General features: G+C 47.6%; 2 protein-coding genes across 3 annotated transcripts in view; one reads left to right on the forward strand and one right to left on the reverse strand.

The window, feature by feature from the left end:
* Nucleotides 1–651: 651 nt before the first annotated feature.
* Nucleotides 652–9,410, reverse strand: SLC46A1 (solute carrier family 46 member 1). Of its 2 annotated transcripts, XM_077836303.1 has the most exons (5): nucleotides 8,921–9,352; nucleotides 7,620–8,472; nucleotides 7,091–7,174; nucleotides 5,814–5,970; nucleotides 652–4,923 (listed from the first exon to the last, which is right to left on the reverse strand). In XM_077836303.1, exons 1-5 carry the CDS (start codon nucleotides 9,335–9,337, stop codon nucleotides 4,866–4,868), a joined length of 1,569 nt encoding a protein of 522 aa, XP_077692429.1. In that variant the 5' UTR covers nucleotides 9,338–9,352; the 3' UTR covers nucleotides 652–4,865. The 2 variants fall into 2 exon arrangements, with proteins under 2 accessions (XP_077692429.1, XP_077692430.1); XM_077836304.1 differs by lacking the exon at nucleotides 5,814–5,970 and having other exon boundaries at nucleotides 8,921–9,410.
* An 8,190-nt stretch (nucleotides 9,411–17,600) lies between these two features.
* The window catches only part of SLC13A2 (solute carrier family 13 member 2), a 33,093-nt gene continuing 31,553 nt past the window's right edge, over nucleotides 17,601–19,140 (forward strand). Inside the window, exon 1 of the mRNA XM_077836572.1 lies at nucleotides 17,601–17,702. Coding sequence (XP_077692698.1) covers nucleotides 17,601–17,702 — 102 coding nt within the window. The remainder of the gene's footprint in view (nucleotides 17,703–19,140) is intronic.

Here is a 19,140-nt window from a genome sequence, read left to right on the forward strand (position 1 = left end):
CTGAGAGCCTCTGATCTTTGGCTGCTCTGGAAGCTGCTCTTAACAGGCCCCTTTCTGACGCAGGAACTGGCCATGGGGTTTTCTTGGAGGAGATTTCATCTTGTCCAAAGGGGTCCCCTCGCTGCAGGCTGAAGCTGGCTACTTGGGGCCACACCAAGAACAGCCCTGCCCTAGGAAAAGGAAGGTCATTGACCTATTGAGCAGTGACAGCATGTCCCCACTGCACACCCAGCGAGACAGGCTTCCAGCTCCAGCTGACACATAATGTGACTGGATGGGCCAACAGAGGGCACTCCTCAGGTACCACATCCCTTCTCACCCCCATGGTCCGTGCTCCTCACTGCAGCTCTCCTGCCTGTTCTGTCCTGCTTCCATTCACAGGGCAGCTACTGCAGCAGCCCCCACAGAGCGCAATGCAAGGTTTCAAGCCGGTGTGGAGCGTCAGGCCCACTGCAGTGTAAACACTCGGGTGCCTCTGCACAGCACTGTGTGTACAGGAGCTGCAGGCAGCCAGAAGGGCTGGAGCCTCCCACCCCAGTGCTGAACGGGTTGCTTAGTCCCAGCAATTACATCCACCGAGCCCCCTCTGCCCACAAGCTGGTAGGCTCCAGCCACACGAGACGCGTCCAAAGAAAACGGGATGCAGTGAAGGAACATTTACAAAGTATTCATTATTCATGAGTGGAGATGATGGACTCCTGAATTATGAATTGCTTTCAATTAGAGGCATTGGGTTTGAGCGCGTGACGCCATGGGCCCGCAGCGGGCGGGGAGGCACAGCAATGCATCTGCAGCTGATGCGATCTGAGACAGCCATAGGCACAGGGACATGGCTTGCCTAGGCTCTGCTCCCTCCAGCCTGCACCTTCTCTGCCACCCAGGCCTAGGGGGCAGGGATGAGCCCAGCTCATGTCACTTTGGGACTGGTCTGAAGATTCCAACCCCAGCAGAACTGCAGGCCCGACTCAGGCCATCCGATACCGAGAGTCTCCTCCTCGCGTGGTGAATGAAGGGGCAGAGCCTGTTGTATGCTGCACTGACCCAGAGGCACCTGAATGGATTTTAGGGCAAGAGGACACTATTGTTCATCAGGGCCAGACAAACTTGTCCTTTGGGAAGGCACAAACCATCAGGCCGCAGGAAACTCCAGCTCGTACAGGATGCTACAGTTCGTCTCCTCAGCACCACAGGCTACTGTGAGCCCATGCGGCCTGTCCTCCACCCTTTACACTGGTTTCCCATAGCCAAGAGAGTCAAGGACAAGGACCTGTACAGGTCTAAGGCATGGGGTGAGGGCCATGGCCAACAACTCCACCTCTCAGGCAGTGAAACTTCCTACCATGAGGATAAAGCTGGTCTGTGTGGGAGACAGAGCTTGCTGGGGGGCTGGTCTGAGACTGTGCACAAACTCCCCTGGGAGCTAAGCCCAAACTCCCACTCCCAGCACCAGAGCCACTGCTCCGACCTGCCTTCTCAAACACAAAGAGCAGCATGGACATAGCGAGGGGGGAACCTACCAAAACATTCCACTGCCCACATCTTCTCTCCTGGAAAGAGGATGAGAGACAACTGCTAGCCATGTTGCTTAATGCATGAGTAGAAGGCGCTCAGGTACTGGGGTGCTGAGGGCAAGACAATAACCTGTATAATATAATATAGAAACAGCCTCCATTTTACCCAGGCCCTGGATGTCCCGGGCAGGGTTTGGGATTAATGTGAGCATGGAGCTCATTGAATTCTAAGGACAACCATACTTGCTGCTCATAGCCACACCATGGTAGGTCGTGCATTGGCCCCAGGCTTGAGGATCTGTGAGGAGAGCCTAGAAAAACTTGTTTAAGCAAAGCACTGTTATTCTTCCATAAATCCTATTGGATTCTTCCTTTATACACAGTGGGTGACTGACACACAAGGCCAGCATGGTGGGACCAATGAAATCGAACTGTACAGACACTGCCAGCTGGTGATACTGGCCAGGAGAACAGACCTGCAGCCCAATGGGATCAGCTAGGATTTAGTGGCCTGGTGCTGCACTGAGGAATTCAGATACAAATTGATCCACAACCCTGAACTCCTGGCATGCCCTGTTTGTAGGGAAAGTCAGTGTTAGCCCGAAGCTCAGAGTTGGCCAGGCAGCCCCCACATTGAGCTTTGTATTGACATAGCTCAGCATTCTTACAATGGGCCCACTGTAATCAGATCAGGCTCCTAAGGCAGCCGATAACCGTTCTCCCCTCACACACCTTCCCACTGCATGTACCATCTCGCCCCATTCCCCACTTGAGCAGGGGCTAAACAAGAGCTTGTGCTGGTTTGGCAAATGCTGCATATTATATTTACAGGCAGTAACAGAATCAGAGCTGCTGAGAGCATCACTCCAGTGCCCAGGAAAAGGTTAACCCAGTATGTAGTTGCTGCTAGCAAGTCTCAGGGGATTATCTCTAATCTTTATGGCTCCAGGCTCTTTGATGAGCTCATTCTCCACCTGGCATCAGATTATTTGCTGCTGCTTTTTACTCCAAAGTCTTCAACCCAGAGAGAGAAAAGCAGGAGAATAATGGAGAGAGATAAGCAGGGAAGGAAGTCAGGACAAACTGGAGAGAGTCCACAGGACACCACCACAAATGATAAAAGGTTTAGAAAACCTGACGTATGAGGAAACATTTAAAAAATGTTTAGTCTTGAGAAAAGAAGACAGTCTTCTGTGTTAAAGGTTGTTATAAAGAGGATGGCTGTTATAAAGAGGATGTGTTAAGGGCTGTGATAGAGGATGGTGGTCAGTTGTTCTCCGGGTCCACGAAGGTAGGACAAGAAGTAATGAGCTTAATCCGCAGGAAGGGAGATTTAGGTTAGATATTAGGAAAATCTTTCCAACTGTAAGGATAGTTTAAGTATTGGAATGTGTTACCACTGTAGGATCCCCATCCGTGGAAGTTTTTAGAAACAGACAGCTATCAGGCATGGTCAAGGTTTACTTGGTCCTGCCTCAGCAGAGGGGGCCGAGCTAGAAGACAACCGCTCAAGGTCCCTTCCATTTTTATGATTCTATAGAACAGCTCTGCTGTCAAGGCCAGCCTTTATGGGCCATGAGAGGAACCAGGGACTTGCTATTCTGGGAATGAGCAATCTTGTCCTTGTCATGAATCCGATTACAAAACAGCACAGAGACTATCTCAGCACCTTGCATAAGGGGTTTGTTATCAGCAGTGCCACTTAATTACTGTACAGATCATCACAGGTTTCAGAGTAACAGCCGTGTTAGTCTGTATTCGCAAAAAGAAAAGGAGGACTTGTGGCACCTTAGAGACTAACCAATTTATTTGAGCATAAGCTTTGGTGAGCTACAGCTCACTTCATCGGACGCATACTATGAAGTGAACTGTAGCTCACGAAAGCTTATGCTCAAATAAATTGGTTAGTCTGTAAGGTGCCACAAGTACTCCTTTTCTTTTTGTACAGATCATATATTCAAGGGGAAACAAGTTTAACAGCTGTTAGAAGAATAGCTGTGAAGGCTTTGCACACCGTGGATTGGTGAGAGGTGTTACTACCTCGGCAGGGGATAGCTGAGCAAGTGACAGTGTGAAAACATGATGGCACCTTCCACTGTCTGGGAAGCGAAGCAGCAGTCCGCTTGCTGACAGATTACGTCCCACAGAACGTATGATCTCCCCCCTGCAAATACAGCCCCCTGCCCTGCTCCCTCATCCAGCTCAGCTTAGTGATAGGATGAGATTGATCCTGGCTCTGCCATTCGCTTACTTTGTGGCCTTAGGAAGTCACTTAATCCACAGTTATAGAATTTAGGTGCCCACAGTTATGGATGTGGGGACAGGTTTAGCTTTAACACATCTTCCTCAGGCTTCCAACCTGCACTGCCCACCTTTGCAAAGAACTTTGAAATCCTGGGCTGAAGGGCACTAGGAGAAGGGCACAGTGTAATGTGCCTTGGCACTTCCCCCATCAGCTTCTCCTCTGTGGCACACACTGCACTGCGGCTGATGCTAACACCCATCTGCCAGCTGAGAACAGCCGAGCTCCATGGGACTTGTGTGCACTGCCATTAGTTCTTCCATGAATGGGCTCTGCAGCTAAACAGGCAGAAGGGGAGAATGTCCCTCCAGGCTCACACGCACTCCTAGGAAGACTTATTTCTCACTCTCAGCTTGCTACAAGAGCCTGGCCTGAGCAGTAAAGTGCAGAACAAGTCCAACCTAGTGATGTCCACGTGACACATTGAAAACCAAACAACCCAAGCAGTTTGGGTGCAGACGGGGGCCCGGGCCTGCCTCTCTCCCTCTACAATCTATTCAGCCAGTGCTGGGCTTCCTCTACTTCCGTTCTGCTCTTCAGGTGCCATCTCTTCCAGGAGGGAGAGGTGAGTTTGGTCATGAGTTTCTTTTTCCACACTAATGGCTTATTGGCCACTCAACAGGGTAGAGTGCCCTCTGTTCAGAGGGGAATTTGCGCCCTGGCATTGCCCCCAACCCCTCAGCAGGAAAGCACATTCCCCCATGGGCCACCCAGCCTGGCCTATTAGTTCTCACTCCTCTGTCACCTGCAAATGGGCATCAGCAGCATCTCTTTCTACTCCTTTACTTTTAAAATTGCTTGTGTTTTCCCAGACAGGCCGAGCCAGCAGGACCATGAGGCGCTAACCCTGCTGGCAGGATCAGGTTTTTACTGGCTGATTAAAGCCATGATTTCCAGCTACTTGGAACTTTAAATAAGCAAGAACCTTAGAGATTTTGTACGCTCATTGGTCAGATCTTCCCAGCAGAATAAGCAGCAGCTTTCCGACCAGCTTGCTCAGCCACACAAATAATTTTCTTTTGGTGAATCAGTGCTTAGGCTTGTGTGAGGGATCAGGAAGCATCCATAAAGTGACCATATTCGGGTGTCGTGTCCGAGATTTCTATCCACCTAAGAGAGAAAGGACAGTGTCAGAACTCTGCCTGCACAAAGCCAGGGCTTTAAAATCTCAAGGGAAGAGAGAGGAAATGGCCCTGCGAGAAAAACTCCACAGGTCCAGCAGTTACTGCACTTCTCCTATAAGCCCCACCCCGGCCTCCCAGCCAGAGCCACCACCACTGACAACGTCAAAAGCAACCTCGGTTCTCTTGCTTTAACCAGCAGGGCAACTGAAGGATGACAAGCTGTTGAGTGTACTCAAGCTCTTCCCTACAGCAGCTGCTGGAGGAAGCGGTGAAAGAGCAATATTTTGCCCAGGCTCTGAGCTCTCCACCTCTCCTCACAGTCCTTCTGTGGATTGGTGCTGAGCTCTGGGACAGCACAAAGCTCAGGGAGATATAAAGTACATGTTTTAATGGAATGACAGCTAGTAGCTCGTGCCAGCACAGTGCAGGCAGGCAACGCATGAGCATTACATACGTAACTGTGACAATGTGCCTCAATCCTGACCTGGCATACCCCCTGCAATTCCACTCCACACATTCAGCTCTTGAAATGTAACTCAGTTCTGAGCCGCTTCCGCCCCCCACCATCCACACGCACATGGAGTGCAGGGGATGTGTGTGTGGAAATGTTGCAATGTGGACACATAGTGAGTAGGAAGAACCCCACTGAAATCAGTTTACTTGTGAGCCAAGAGAGAACTTGGGCAGTGGTTTCCCCAGTTGAGAAACTTGGACATCGGCCTACTGTGGCACCAAATTCCTTCCAATTAGCAGCATTTAGAACAAGCCTTGTAAAGGCCTATTACAAGCCAGTGTCCTGCAAGAGACCCCACCAGCAACTACAGAGCCACATACAAAGGCTTTTAGACTGAGTTATAAGACCAGAATCTTAGTTACCCAACAAGAACAGCTGGAACAAGCAGAATTATTGCCCCAAAGAGAAAGGGGAATCCCTTCATGAAGTGCAGGCTTGCAGGGTAGAGAGAGTTGAACACTCCTGTGGCCACAAGTGAGCAGAGACCTTCCACGCAGGCAACAGAGGCAAAAAGAGCACCTGGAAAGACACCAACGTCAGAGCTTAGCAATGAGGCTCCCCTTTTGGCCACCCTTTGACTGAACACACCTGACCATCTCGGTACATTTCAATAAGGCAATCTGGACCTTACTAAAATATTTCCACTCAGATCAGAAGGTGGCCCTTTTTCTTTGCAGTGCAGGTGCCAAGGGCTGGGAGCTGAGATAGGTATGATGGGCCAAGTTCAGCACGAGTGTAAGTAGGATAACTCCACTGCCCTCCATAAGTTGCACTCACCACAGTGCTGAATCTGGACACTGCATCAGACGGACTGTAAATCCCCTGAGGCAGAAACTAGCTAAACGTAAGTGCCAAGCACATTTTATCACCCAATAAATATTAAACACAGCAGAGATCTGCAGGTTTAGTTTTATAACCTTGGAATCAAATTTACACTAGCTTCACTCCAAGAGGGGCCCACATTAGCCGGTTGGAGGAACCAGCGCTTTCATTTAATCACTGGGAAGCCATTTCTGGGCTACACTGCACTAAGCCCATCTTCCCCTCTCCTGACTCTGCAGTGGCATTTCCAGCCAGGTCCGTGTACAGGAGGCAGAGAGGCCCAGGTCTCCCCAGCGTTATGGAGAAGGGTAACCCTACGTCCTGTGGTCACATCCTTTACTAGCGCCGAGTTCTTCCAAATGTTGCCAGCTCACGCAGACCAAAGCCATACCCTGGGTTATTAGTGCTTCCAGAGTTTATTTTTCAACCCGTTCTAACTCCAGTTCCCGTGAAAGGTTTCACGACCAGTGGGAGGTCATAAGTGACCCAGCCCCAAGATTTAACGTGCTGCTTTTCTCTTTGACTATATCTTCCTCGGCACATTCTAGTCCCAAGTAGGTTCACTGTATTGCCTAGAAAAACTGCTCACAATGCTGCAGATTGACTGTCCCGTGCAGGGCCTGGAGATGTGTGCATATGCCAGCAGGACGAGGGATCAGAAGAGCGCTGAGTTTACCTGACCTGGTCCTTTTGGTGCCTCCTGCCGGGAGAGGCTGAGGCACACTCCTTGGGTTGTTTGGTTTTTAATGTGTCACGTGGACATCACTAGGTTGGCTGTTTCGGAGCCTGCTGTGGGTTATACGGGTTGATCACTTACCCTGATCTTTCTCATCCACTAGTTTGGACAGCTTTGCCCGGATCACTGGAGTGGCTGCCATTGAAAGAAACAGGATTCCATAACCTGTGAGTGAGAAATAAGACACACCCAGGAGGTTTCCTTACCTGTGGAATAACATTGCTAGCTTAAAACAAAACCAACCCCACAAATAAAACACTTGTAGCTGCCAAGGAGCCTGCCATCCTCCTGCCATTAGCCCATGCGCGCCCTGCAGCCCACCTTCTTCTAGGCCCCTTTGAGGGTAGCTTAAGATACCTTGTTTGTGTGGCTTTTGGTTAGTCTACAACTGTCTGTAGCGATTCCCTCTACCTGCAGCACCACCACCCGGTGGGGACAGTAAATACAAGGTGTGACAGGCTGCTGATCTCAGCAATTTTGGTATATGGATACTTTGGAGAGGTCTCTTCTGCCTTTCTGTCTTTCCAAGAGGATACCATCCTCTCCTCACTCCTCTGGCAATTTTTAAGCTAGGACACTGTGCTACCTGGACTTAGGGATTCAGCATCACCTGTGAACATCAGTGGTGTCGTGGAAGCAAGTGAAATCACAACCAGGCCCGAGATGTTGGAGAGCAATCCTAACTCTGCTACCCAGGTGTCTTCAAGGCACAGCTGCAGTGCCCGCAGCCCTGCCAGGCTGCTCAGGTAAGTCAGGTAACTCGCCGCTGAGCCATAGCCAATCAGATCAGAGCCCCAGCAGAGAGGGGAGCTGAGTTCATATAGGACAAAGATGTCCCTGGCTCCAAAGTGGATGGTGACAATGAGAAAGAAAGTCAGAGAGTAGAGAGCGAGCTTCTGCCTGGATCTCTGGTACCCTGGGGCTACATACAGCCTGTACACAGACACGTAGTGACTGAGGGTGAACAGCTTGGCTGGTTTCCTCTCCTTCACCGATTCCTGGAGACAAAGAGCAGCATAGAGGGCAGTGGCAAGACTGACAGCAAACACGAGCCAGAAGGGATTGATGTAGCCCTGAGCTTTGCGCCACTGCCCTCCAATGATGCTGGCCAGCATGCCTGCCATGCCAAGGCACGCCTCCAGGATGGCTACACGGAACGTACGGGAACGCTGGTCACTGATGTCCGCCACGTAGGCAAAGCAGCTGGCCAGGATCAGGTTGTAGTCCCCCATAAGGCCACAGAGAATGCGCCCAAGCAGGAAGTAGCCAACATGCAGCCTCAAGTACATGACAAGGAGATAGATGGCAGCCTGCAAGGCCATGCCCACAGCAGGCAGGATGAGTGTGGGACGCCGACCCACGCTGTCACTCCATGGTCCAAAGAGAGTCACGGAGAAGAGACCCACAAAGAAGCCTGCCAGGTTGATGTAGAGGTTCCAATGGGAGGCCAAGGTCTCCACTTCCTGAGACAGGAGAACAGACACAGGCAGGTGAGGCCCCTGGAAGGCACAATATCTGTCCCTCAAGGTCTATGTACCCGGCCCATCACCTGCGGTCTGAGTGAGGTGCTGGAGCTGCGAAAATATGGCCCAGCTTCCTCCCAGATCTGCCTGGCTGGGCACAGAGGGGTTGTGGGGCAGCCCCTGAACCCTGTGTACAATGGGGCCACGGCAAGCCCGGGGGTGCGGCCGCAGCCCCAGCCCCCCTAGTTCCAGCACCTCTGGGGTCCCAGGGCTGGGCCCGCTCTCGGGCACCCACCCACCGACAGCAGTCGGAGCGCAAGGGGCCCGCGCCCCGCGACGGGCTGCCCGCACCCCCCGACGGGCTGCCCGCGCCCCCCGACGGGCTGCCCGCGCCCCCCGACGGGCTGCCCGCGCCCAGCACCGCCCGCCTCCCGGCCGCCTCGCCCACCTGCTGCCGGGGGTCCCCCGCGCCGCTCGCGTTGCCGCAGCCGGGCGCGCCGCTGGCCGCGGAGCCGTTGTAGCCGAGCTCGGCCCCGAGCCGGTCCCACAGGTACTGGGTGCCGAGCGGGGCCTGCAGGGCCAGCGCCACGGTGCCCAGAAAGAGAACCGGCTCCACCGCGGGGGCGGCCCGGGGCCAGCGCGGCCGCCCGCCGCCAGCGGGGCCCGGGCTGTCGGCCATGGCGGGGGCCGGCGGAGCGCGGCGCGCCGCCCGCAGAGGCAGGAGGCGGAGGGGAGGCAGGCCCCGCCCGGAGCGGACGGCAGAGGGCCGGGGCCGCGGCTGCCAGACGCCTCCCCCCCAGGCCCCGCATGCCCGGCGGCCGGAGCCGCCTCTGCTGGCCGGCGCAGAGCGTGGGACGCCCTCCATGGGGAGAGCGCGGGGCTGCCGGGGACCGAGCGCCCCTGGGCTCCGCCCTGCCGGGCAATGCGCTCAGCCCTTCCCCGCAACTAACCCCCGTGCCCAGGCTCAACCCCTCTTGCCCGTCTGCATCTAACCCAGTGCCCTGGGCTCTGCCCTTCCCGCCCGTGTGCGCGGTAGCGGGGAGCACAGCTTCCACTTCAGTTCATTCCCCTCCCACCCTTTTTGGGAGCGAGGCAGTACAATGAAAGGGGGCCAGGAGTCATTTCCTCCAGTTGTCTCCTTTTACCACTCTTCACCTTCTCCAATTCCCTCCGCTTTGGGAAAGTTGCAAAGTAGCCAAAGGGGAAAAAAGGAAAAGTGAAACTAAACCCCCCCTACACCTTAGACATTTATTCTGGTGCATTCAGTGGCAGAAAAAGGAGAAGGGGAAAAACAGATGTCAGCATTTCTGGTTTTGACAAAGGAACACACAAGTTTTGCTGAAAAGAAAATCTTTGCAAAAGTCTTGAGTTTTGAAAAAGCCTGTTTTTAAAATGGGGGAAAAACAGTTGTAAGGAATAAATTGCATTCAGCTCTAATGATCTCTTTATCTGGGATCTGATACGGCAGCCATCACCCTGCTCTGTGAGCTCTTCCAGTCAAGGCAGGAGTCTAGTTCCATAGAGATAGAGCCTGCAGAGCTGGGATGAAATTTCAAAAGCACTTAAGAGTTAGATACCCAGGTCCAGACCCATACAAGTATTTCAGTGGAAAGTAGGGGCTTAAATAGCTTTGGGGATCTGGGCCCCTCTGATTTTGGAATCTGAGGGGGAAGGGGAATGTTTAAAGCCATCAAATCAAGGAAGTAAAGGTAAGCACACGTGCAAGTGTTCTGCAGATCAGGGCCTAATTTACATTATATTACACATTGTGTTGGAATTGGCACTGTGTCTTTTTTGGGCAACAAATACTTAAACTTATGCCATGTAACTTCCTCTGTACTTTCTCCTTTTGATTAGTTCATAAGCTAGTTTTGAAGAACACAAGTTCAAAATAAAAAACAAAAGCCTGTTATAGATTTTCTTACAAATTGAGGGCCTAAACTAGTGATCAACACAAGAAATCCAAGGGACTTCAGTGTGTTTCTGACCATTGGTGGGACTGGGCCCTGTCTGGTGATGAACTAATTAATCTTCAATGAGTTCATGACCCAACAAGGTGTGAATTTGCATAGTTTTATTGATGAAAAAGTTAAGTTTTTATCTTAGCCAGGTTAATCTTCAACAAGATGATGTTTGACAATGAGGGAGTTTGTTATAGGCTAGCTATCAGGTAATGACCATGACAATAAAAAATCTGTTTCAGCAATTTTACCACAAATGATATAGCTGTGTTTGCTTATGAAGAAGACTTGCTGTACTTCGCATACTTCTTGGTGGCAAAAATAATGTATGTTGCAAAGCTAAGGAGATGGAACTTTGAACATTCACATTTCTCTATTTCTTATAAACAGAATCACAGAACTTACTGTTGTGTCACTACTTAATTATAACATAGCATTCAACCACATTCACGCTAGTGACTGATGAATACATTTAAGATAAACTGACAATTTATTAAAATGTTTTCCCCCCTCTCAAACTACAGCTGTAAAAGAAAGTTATAGTTAGTAACTGAAATAAACAAAAGTCTGGAGAGTCAGATTGTTGTTAAGGTTATTCAGGAATAATTTCAATTAAAATATAATATGTTGGGATTCCCTCCGAGACCTTTTCCATTTGGCTTATCCCCAACACCTTGTCTAATGCTGGGAGAATATGTCAGGTCATTCCAAAACATTCAGTTTGACTCTGGATTTTGTCACTTAGGTTCCTTACTTGGCATACAGCAAAGCTACGCTGAGTTGATCAGACTCAACCATAGGGGGTGGGTATCTGGCATTCCACACATCCAGAGTTACACAGATAACCTCTTCCTTTGTGTTCATTTATATGTTACATTGCATTTGCTGTACATTACACCACACATTTTTGGATTGGCTTAGTTACTTTGCAGGAACCAATCCCAGACAGTGTGCTCTGTCAATATGCTGTTCATGTGGAACCTGATCTTTATATTCCATGTTTATCTTGTCCATAGTCCCTAGCATAAAGCTGTCGTTTCTTGTCTAGCTAGTACAGAAATCCTGGACTCCAGCATACTGTTTGTCAAGCCCCTATTTACAACTGAACCTTCCATTCATCTTCCCAATTATGCCCACTAAGAAATGAAGCAAGTTACTTATGTCAAGCCAGGCCTACATAATATTTGAACTTATTTTTAAAGGCTGAATAACTTAGCAGCTTTAACTTGTAGCAGTTTCTGGCTGAGTTACTTTCAGATTTGAGAATATTTAAGTAGCATTCATCTTCCTTCCAGCCTGGCTGTATCTGGAGATTTGTGACCCGTTACCTGGAGAATGCTGTATTTCAGGAAAGTAAAAAATGCTGGGTCCTGGAAAGCTGAGCTCAAAGCAATGTCCTGTCCGTGTGTCGACTCCTGCACAGCGCACATATGAGGTCACGGAATGGCTACCCCAAGGTGGGCAGCATCTCCTCATGAGTCTGCATAGCAATTCACAGTGCATGAGGAAGACAAGTCATTTTTTAGGCTGTCTGTCCCTCTCAGAAGAGCATTTTGCTGGATCATCTGACATTTCAGACTGTGGCCTTTAGATAAGCATTAGAGTGACCTGTTTTGCTCTCTAGTTTATGTAACTGGGCCAGATCCTCAGCTAGTGTAAACTGTTGTTGCTCCACTCAAGTCAATGAATATATGCCAATTTACACCAGCTGAGAATCTGGCCCACTGTATTCCTTCCCCTCCACTCCCCATAGGATCTCACTGGTGCTGCTGATTGCTGATCCCCTCAACTGCAGGTCAAAACACCTGGTCCCTAGACTAGAGCTAGGGCAAGGCCCGTTTGTCCTTCACTCCAGGTGGATGACATTATTGCTGGAGATGTTCATCTTCAAAAAGAGCCTGATATTTAGAATTCTTGTACGTGTTTGCTACAGTATTTTTGTAGTTTCAGCAATTAGAATGGAGAGGAATGCAAGGCCAGGAAGAGTCTATCCTGAGCCCCCCGCTGATATACAGAAATAGTAGGTTATCCTTCTTTTGAGGGAGGATAATGTTTGTGTGTCTACCCCTGCAGTTGCTTTCCCCAGGAAGCATATGCAGCTTTTACCCACTAACCACAAGCTCTGGATGGAGAGAGCTGCAGGACCCCTAATTCCACTATTGCCAAATGGCACCACCAACTCACCTCTCAGCAGGTAGACACCCATGTACGGCACCTCATCTCAGCCAGAAGAATTGTGGGAGCTTCGGTGGAAATAAGGAGTGGAAATGGAGCTTCCAGGGATGTGTGGCTATGGAGGAAGAAGTATTTGTAAGCTGAGGTCTTTTTGCATTTCTGTCCCAGAGACAGGCCTGCAGCTGAGAGCTGACCTTCTCACTAGCCACAGAGAGCTGGGAATAAAACTTCCTTTTGGAGTCTGATGGCAAACGTAGGAAATAAAAGCATAAAGTGCTATAATGAAGACATTTCTTTGCCGTTGGCCAGTCTCCTGGTTTATAATACAGTTTCCCTCTTTCCCACCATCAATACACTCAGATACTGTACAGCAGGGTTCTCACCCTTTTTCTTTCACAGTCCCCCCCAGACATGCTATAAAAACTTCAAGGCCCACCTGTGCCACAGTAACTGGTTTTCTGCCTATAAAAGACAGGCCTGGCATTAAGGGGTAGCAAGCAGGGCAATTGCCCATGGCCCCAGTGCCCCATGAAGCTAAGTTGTTCAGGGCCCCAGGCTTCAGCCCCATGCAGTGGGACTTTGGCTGTCTGCCCTAGGCCCCAGTGAGTTTAACACTGGTCCTGCTTGACGGACCCCCTGAAACCTGCTTGTGGCCCACAGGAGGCCTGGACCCCTGGTTGAGAACCACTGCTGTACACAACTTCAAGTTAAGAAGATGCTAAAGTGTACGGATGATAGTTCAGTCTAAAGCCCTTCCTAAGAAGATGGAGATGTTAAAACTCGGGACTATTGATTATTTAACACAACAGGATGTTCCTCTTGCACACAGTGAGCCTGAATCAAGGGAGCAATCTGACTTGCTTTTCTCCAGTTCTGGGAACTCAAAGCATCCATAAACCCATTTTAACTGCCCTAGGAGAATTATTTGTTGAGGGATCCTTTGTTGGTGATGAGCCACTATGACAGTTCTTATGTCACCCTCTGTGCCTGGCCATTGGCTGATCCAGGAGTCCCTTGGAGCCATGGGCAGATGGGCAGGTTGGTCTAAATTAAGCCGGGGATGGGGTCAGATGCAGGACTAGGCAAGAATAAAGGCAGTTTAAAGCTGCCTCTATCTGCATACCCACTCTTGGTCCTACACTGAGCACAGCTTGGCCTGAGCAAAGACTCTGGCCCTGTATTTTCCTAATTGCAGATTTTGTTGCAGTTCCATGACCAGAGCATTCTTATTCACTTTAATTGCTATCAACTGTTATGTAAAGGTAGGTATGAGATTTTTTTAAAATCCTGTTTCCCTTATGAACTCTTTGTGTGGTAACAATGTCCCTCTGCATTTATCAGCTGCTTGCCTCTTATTTATGGCTGTTGCCAAACATTGACTTATGCTAAATTGAAACTAATTTCTTGTTGTCCTTAGAACTTCCTCTCCACTGCACTTGCGCTTTCTGCTTCTTCCATCCTGCTTATGAAATCAGGCTGTTTTTATAATGTAAGTGAAGTAGGCCCTGTATATATTACATCAACAGCCACCATATTTCTTTGGACAATTAAAGTTTTGGAAAAAAATGACAAATGACTGATTGCAGGGTCTGGAAAGTAATCTCATAGCAGCAGGAGGTCGCTGGTTCTTTCAGAGCATTCACGCATTGGGCTTGTAAATTGCACAATGAAATTGTAGCTGTGCTGGGTAATGAAGTTACTTAACATCTGCCATCTGCGGATCTTAGAGCTTTATACAAATACTATTAATTAATTCAGCCTCCTGCCTCCTACTCCCCGTCTTACCAGGGTGCTGCATTGCCACCAAGAGCTTAGAACAAAACTGAGGTATCCTGACTGCCAGTGCCCTGATTCAACCAAGAGACTGTCCTGCAGTGACATGATCATTTCTCTCCAGTGACTGGATGAAAAAAAGGCAAGATTAAAAACGTATCTTCCCTTTTGGCCTTCTGAACAACTGAGATTAGTTTACGAGAGTGACATTTTTAAGAAGTAACCATACAGTAATCGGTGAGTTTAATGGGCCTGCTAGTTTCTGTGGAAAACTCTCAAAACTCATAATTCCTCCTGACACAAAATAAATAACTTTCCAATAAAACAAATGTTGGTGATATTACTGTAGAAACACAACATTAATATCATGGCAGATGTGCATAGGATACTATTTTGAGAAAACCACTAGATTAAAGAATGCTAGGTTGCTTGATTAAGCACCAAAGTGAAGATTTATTCTGCTCATGTGCATTATGATATAGTCTTTAATTACATGATCACACACTGATTCTCAAACAATAGAAGTGAACATTATACAATTTTTTCTACAAAATCTTGCTGAAATCTTGGACACATGTATTATCTTGTAGTTGTGTGTCCTACTCTGTGTCCCAGACAGTGTCCATGAGTGGTGATTACAAGATATGCAGTCATTAAGGCAGGGCTCCTGCAGCTGTATTTCACTTCAAGTGGAAGTTCGTGAATCAGTGACTGATTTCTAGAGCTTGTTTCTCTCCTTGACCTGCTGCACTGACAGACAGCACATTGTGTAGTCCACCTTTACTTTACTGTAGTTACAAGTTAAGATTCATTGCTAAGAAATTTTATACAAAGCTATAATCATGTGTCCGTTATTGATCTCAGTAAAGCAACCAGGCAGATACCCTGGAAGGAAATTTACATTAGTGCAGATGATATCTATTTGCAGATGCTTTATAAAACAGATAAATTGACATGGATATTTATGTCACTATATAGACATAAGAGGAACAATGAAATCAATGCAAAGAGCCTTTACCTGTGTTACATCTTTTTATTGTGTATTCCACCAAGAATTCCTGTTGTGTGCTCTGACATTACAAGAGATTACTCTAGCATCATTTTAAGCCTTGAAATGTTCCTTTGGCTCCCTCTTAACCTCATCACCCAAGAAAACAAAAAGTTGACACAGGGTTTTCTGCACAATCAGTACAACCATGGCACTAGCCCTTTTCAGACTCTAAGTTGTGGGAGTTCCTCTGAAGGCAGTGAGGTTCTTGTGTTTGATTTTTCCCAGTGTCTTTGCACATTGGATATTGGGTTTCATGACATTATTTGTAGCTGATTTGCTGGTGCCAGAACTGTACTAATGCTTCAGGCCTTACTCTAGGAAAGTCTATGTTTATGTCCATCCCTGTTCAGGACAGTACTGGAGCATGTTCAGTGGGACTTAAGTACATACTTAAATGTTGGCGTGTCCTTCAGTGCTGTCCCGAATAGAGATCTTTTCTGGAATCAGGAACTCAAATTGGTCCTCCATTTCAGATGTTGCTTTTGTGGCATGGACCTCAATATCCAGTATCTTGAGTTGGCTTTTTAAGGAAAACACATATGTTTCTGGCCACATTTCTATGTCACTGTGTTTCATCAGTTATATTGGGAACAAAGAGAAAAGCTGTCCTCTGTTAGCACTGTTTTCAAAGACAGTCAACATTTCAACTTGATAGACCTCAAAATGCCATTAAAGAGCAAGTGTCCATGTGAGGTGGAAAAAATCTGAGACTGAAGTCTTTTAAGATCCCAGACACGCCAGCCTTGTGATTTACACAGAACATATCCTGTACGAACTGTTGCCAGTCATGTAGCCTTTCTGAAGCATTCTTGCAGTGGTAGCAAAGACGTTTGAAGAAGAATGCACACTGAATCCGGCACCTGGAAGCTGTGAGATTTAAATGAACGGCTTCACAAGGACCCCAAGTTTCCCTGAATCTGTTTTGCATAAGGACTTGTCTACATTAAGTAATATTATTGTGTTTCCTTTGAATGTGATTGTGAAGACTCAACTTAGCGACAAGTTGCTGGCCATGATTTGTCGTGGTGTGTGCTGTTGACTCACTCCTGGCTAGCACTGTGCCAGATAACTCAAGTCTTGACAACCCTCTTCAGACATGATTGAACGTTACAACGTAGACATTTTAGTCTCAGTAATATTGTTCCTAAAGGGCTCCCTGAGGGCATCACCTTCTTCCACTGTTGGTGATACCATAGTAGGGACCAGCCTGCTAGCAACAATTCCATCCATTTCTTAGTGAGATCAATGTGAAGTCCCTTCCATTGTCTCAGAAGCAAAGAAATGCAGAGCTTGTCTACACAGGACCTTAGTCCGCACTACTTGGGATGTAAATTCTAGTGCATGCTAGCATGTTGTGCCCTAACTGGCCTGTGTGGGCCCTGCTGAAGTTCCCTAGTGCACTTTAATATACTCCTGTTTCAAACAGTGCTATTTTAATGTGCATCAATAAACGTAGTGCACATCAGCGGGATCCACCTGGGTCAGTGAGTGTGCGACACGCTATTGCACATTGGAATGTGCGTCCAAGCCAGTGCAGACTAAGGCATTGTGTAGAAAAGCTCCTAGTGCATCCCAGTTTTTGTGACTTTGGGCCCAATCCTGAACGTCTAACTCCAGGCCAACCCTTCAAGGAGGTTCTGTGTGAGTGAGGAGTTCAGAACCAGGCTCTTGTGGGGTAACATTGCCTGACCAGAGTAGGGGCAACATACTTTGCTGGTGTAAGCTGGTGCCACTCTAACAGTAAGTGGAGCTGTGCAAGTTTACCCGAGCAGCAAATTGGGCTCATTTTATGGTTTAATTACTGTAAAAACCTTACAGCCTAATTACCTGATGCAATAATTACACCACAAAAGGAGTCCAATTCTCTTCCTAGGGTATGAAGTAGGAAGGCTGGGATCTCTGCAGTCTCCCTCTGAGACTGGTTGGGCCACAGTGAGTTAATTCTCTGCTGAATTTATCAAGCATCAGAAAGATTTCCCTTAGAAAGTTCCTGGCCTGTCCTTCCTTCTCTGCCCCTCCTTTCTTTGTTCTCTTTTCTCTTTCACCCTGATCACGGTTCTAAAAACAACACCCTACCTGCCAAGGTCAATGTTTAATGTTTCAGAGCCTTTATATAATCCCCATGAACAGACCTGTGCACGTTTCTTCACTGGGCTAGTTCCAGCACCATGACTGCTGTGTGGAGAGTGATTGTGGCCCACAGGAATTATCTGATTGCTTTGCTAGTACCTTTACTGATTCTTCCTCTCCCGCTGCTCGTTCCTACCCAGGTAAGAACTCTTAACCGCACTAAGAGACTCCGAGTTATTTGGAGAGCACTGCGTCTTTTAAATTACAAAACCAAATGGGAACCACAGGTCCCTTCCCTGAGTAACTTCCATTGTTTCTGAGCTGGACACTTACCTTTCCAGCTAAAAGAAAAGGAGTACTTGTGGCACATGAGCTGCTCATGCTCAAATAAATTGGTTAGTCTCTAAGGTGCCACAAGTACTCCTTTTCTTTTTGCGAATACAGACTAACACGGCTGTTACTCTGAAACCTTTCCAGCTAAGTCCCCTTAGACAACTGATGGGGCACCTGGAATACTACAGCAATGAGGACCTCACTGGATAGACAGACTTGTAGGTCTATCATGAAAATGTGTTACTGAATTACAGTAAAAATGTAACTTGCTTCAGATGATGGCCCCGATTCAGCAAAGCATTTTTGCACGTGCTTAAAGTCCATACCTATGTGCCTAACCTTAAGCACATGCTTTAAGCCTCAACTCAGGAAGCATTTTATGCTCAACTTTTAACTTCCCTCCTGATTTTCTCAGAAAATGCCTTTTCTGCTATTTTTCAAGATTTGTCTTGAGACTGAGGAAACACTGTCAGGATTTTTTGTTTTATAAGTCAACAGGACAAGGCATTTCTGAGCTATGGGACAAAAATAAGGTGTGTTTCCCTTTTTAAAAGTTTTGGAACTTTTTTTCTTTTGGAAAATTGTTTTTAAAGAATGATTTGGTCTAGAATCTTCAAAAGTCCTGGGGGACACTTAGTGTTTATGATTACTTCTGACAAAGTTAAGTTCAAATCTTGGAATTAGTCACTATAGACTTTTAAATTGTGATCATGCTAAGATATTCCAGTGGACTTTAAAAACTCTGCCCAAAGTCTGTTAGAGTTTAGAAGTTCTGCTAGCAGAGTGCAGCCCACACAGAGTATGTAAACTCTCAATGAGCCGCACTGGTTCAGGGAGGCTACAAACTCTGCTCGCAGGATTTGATTTGGATACTCTTTCGTCTTGTGTTTCAGTCACATTATAATATAGCACAATATAGTATCTTTAGCAGAAAAAATATAAACTTCAACATCCTTTTCACATAATTACACACACAAAAAAACTGTGAAAGAACAATTGGAGAATTGTTCTGAATTCAACACAATGAAACTCAATAAAGACAAGTGCAGAATACTTCACTTAGGCATCAAATGCACAACTACAAAATGGGGAATAACTCGTTAGGTGAAAACAATTGGGGGTTATAGAGGATCAGAAATTGAATACAAGTCAGCAATGTGATGCAGTTGCAAAAAAGGCTAATATTCTGGGGTGTATCAGCAGGAGTGTTCTATGTAAGACGAGGGCGGTAATTATCCCATCATACTCAGCTGGAATACTGTGTCCAATTTTGGGAGCCACACTTGAGGAAAGATGTGAACAAAC

This window comes from Eretmochelys imbricata, chromosome 17, assembly GCF_965152235.1.
Source record: "Eretmochelys imbricata isolate rEreImb1 chromosome 17, rEreImb1.hap1, whole genome shotgun sequence".
NCBI classification, from domain to species: Eukaryota; Metazoa; Chordata; order Testudines; family Cheloniidae; genus Eretmochelys; species Eretmochelys imbricata.

Coding starts and splice junctions, on each gene's coding strand:
- SLC46A1 (XM_077836303.1), bottom strand. CDS start 9,337: ATGGAGGGCGTCCCACGCTCTGCGCCGGCCAGCAGAGGCGGCTCCGGC. Junction 7,175..7,619: donor GACACCACTGATGTTCACAG/GTGATGCTGAAT, acceptor TCTCACTCACAG/GTTATGGAATCCTGTTTCTT. Junction 5,971..7,090: donor AGTGGATGAGAAAGATCAGG/GTAAGTGATCAA, acceptor GTGTCTTTCCAG/GTGCTCTTTTTGCCTCTGTT.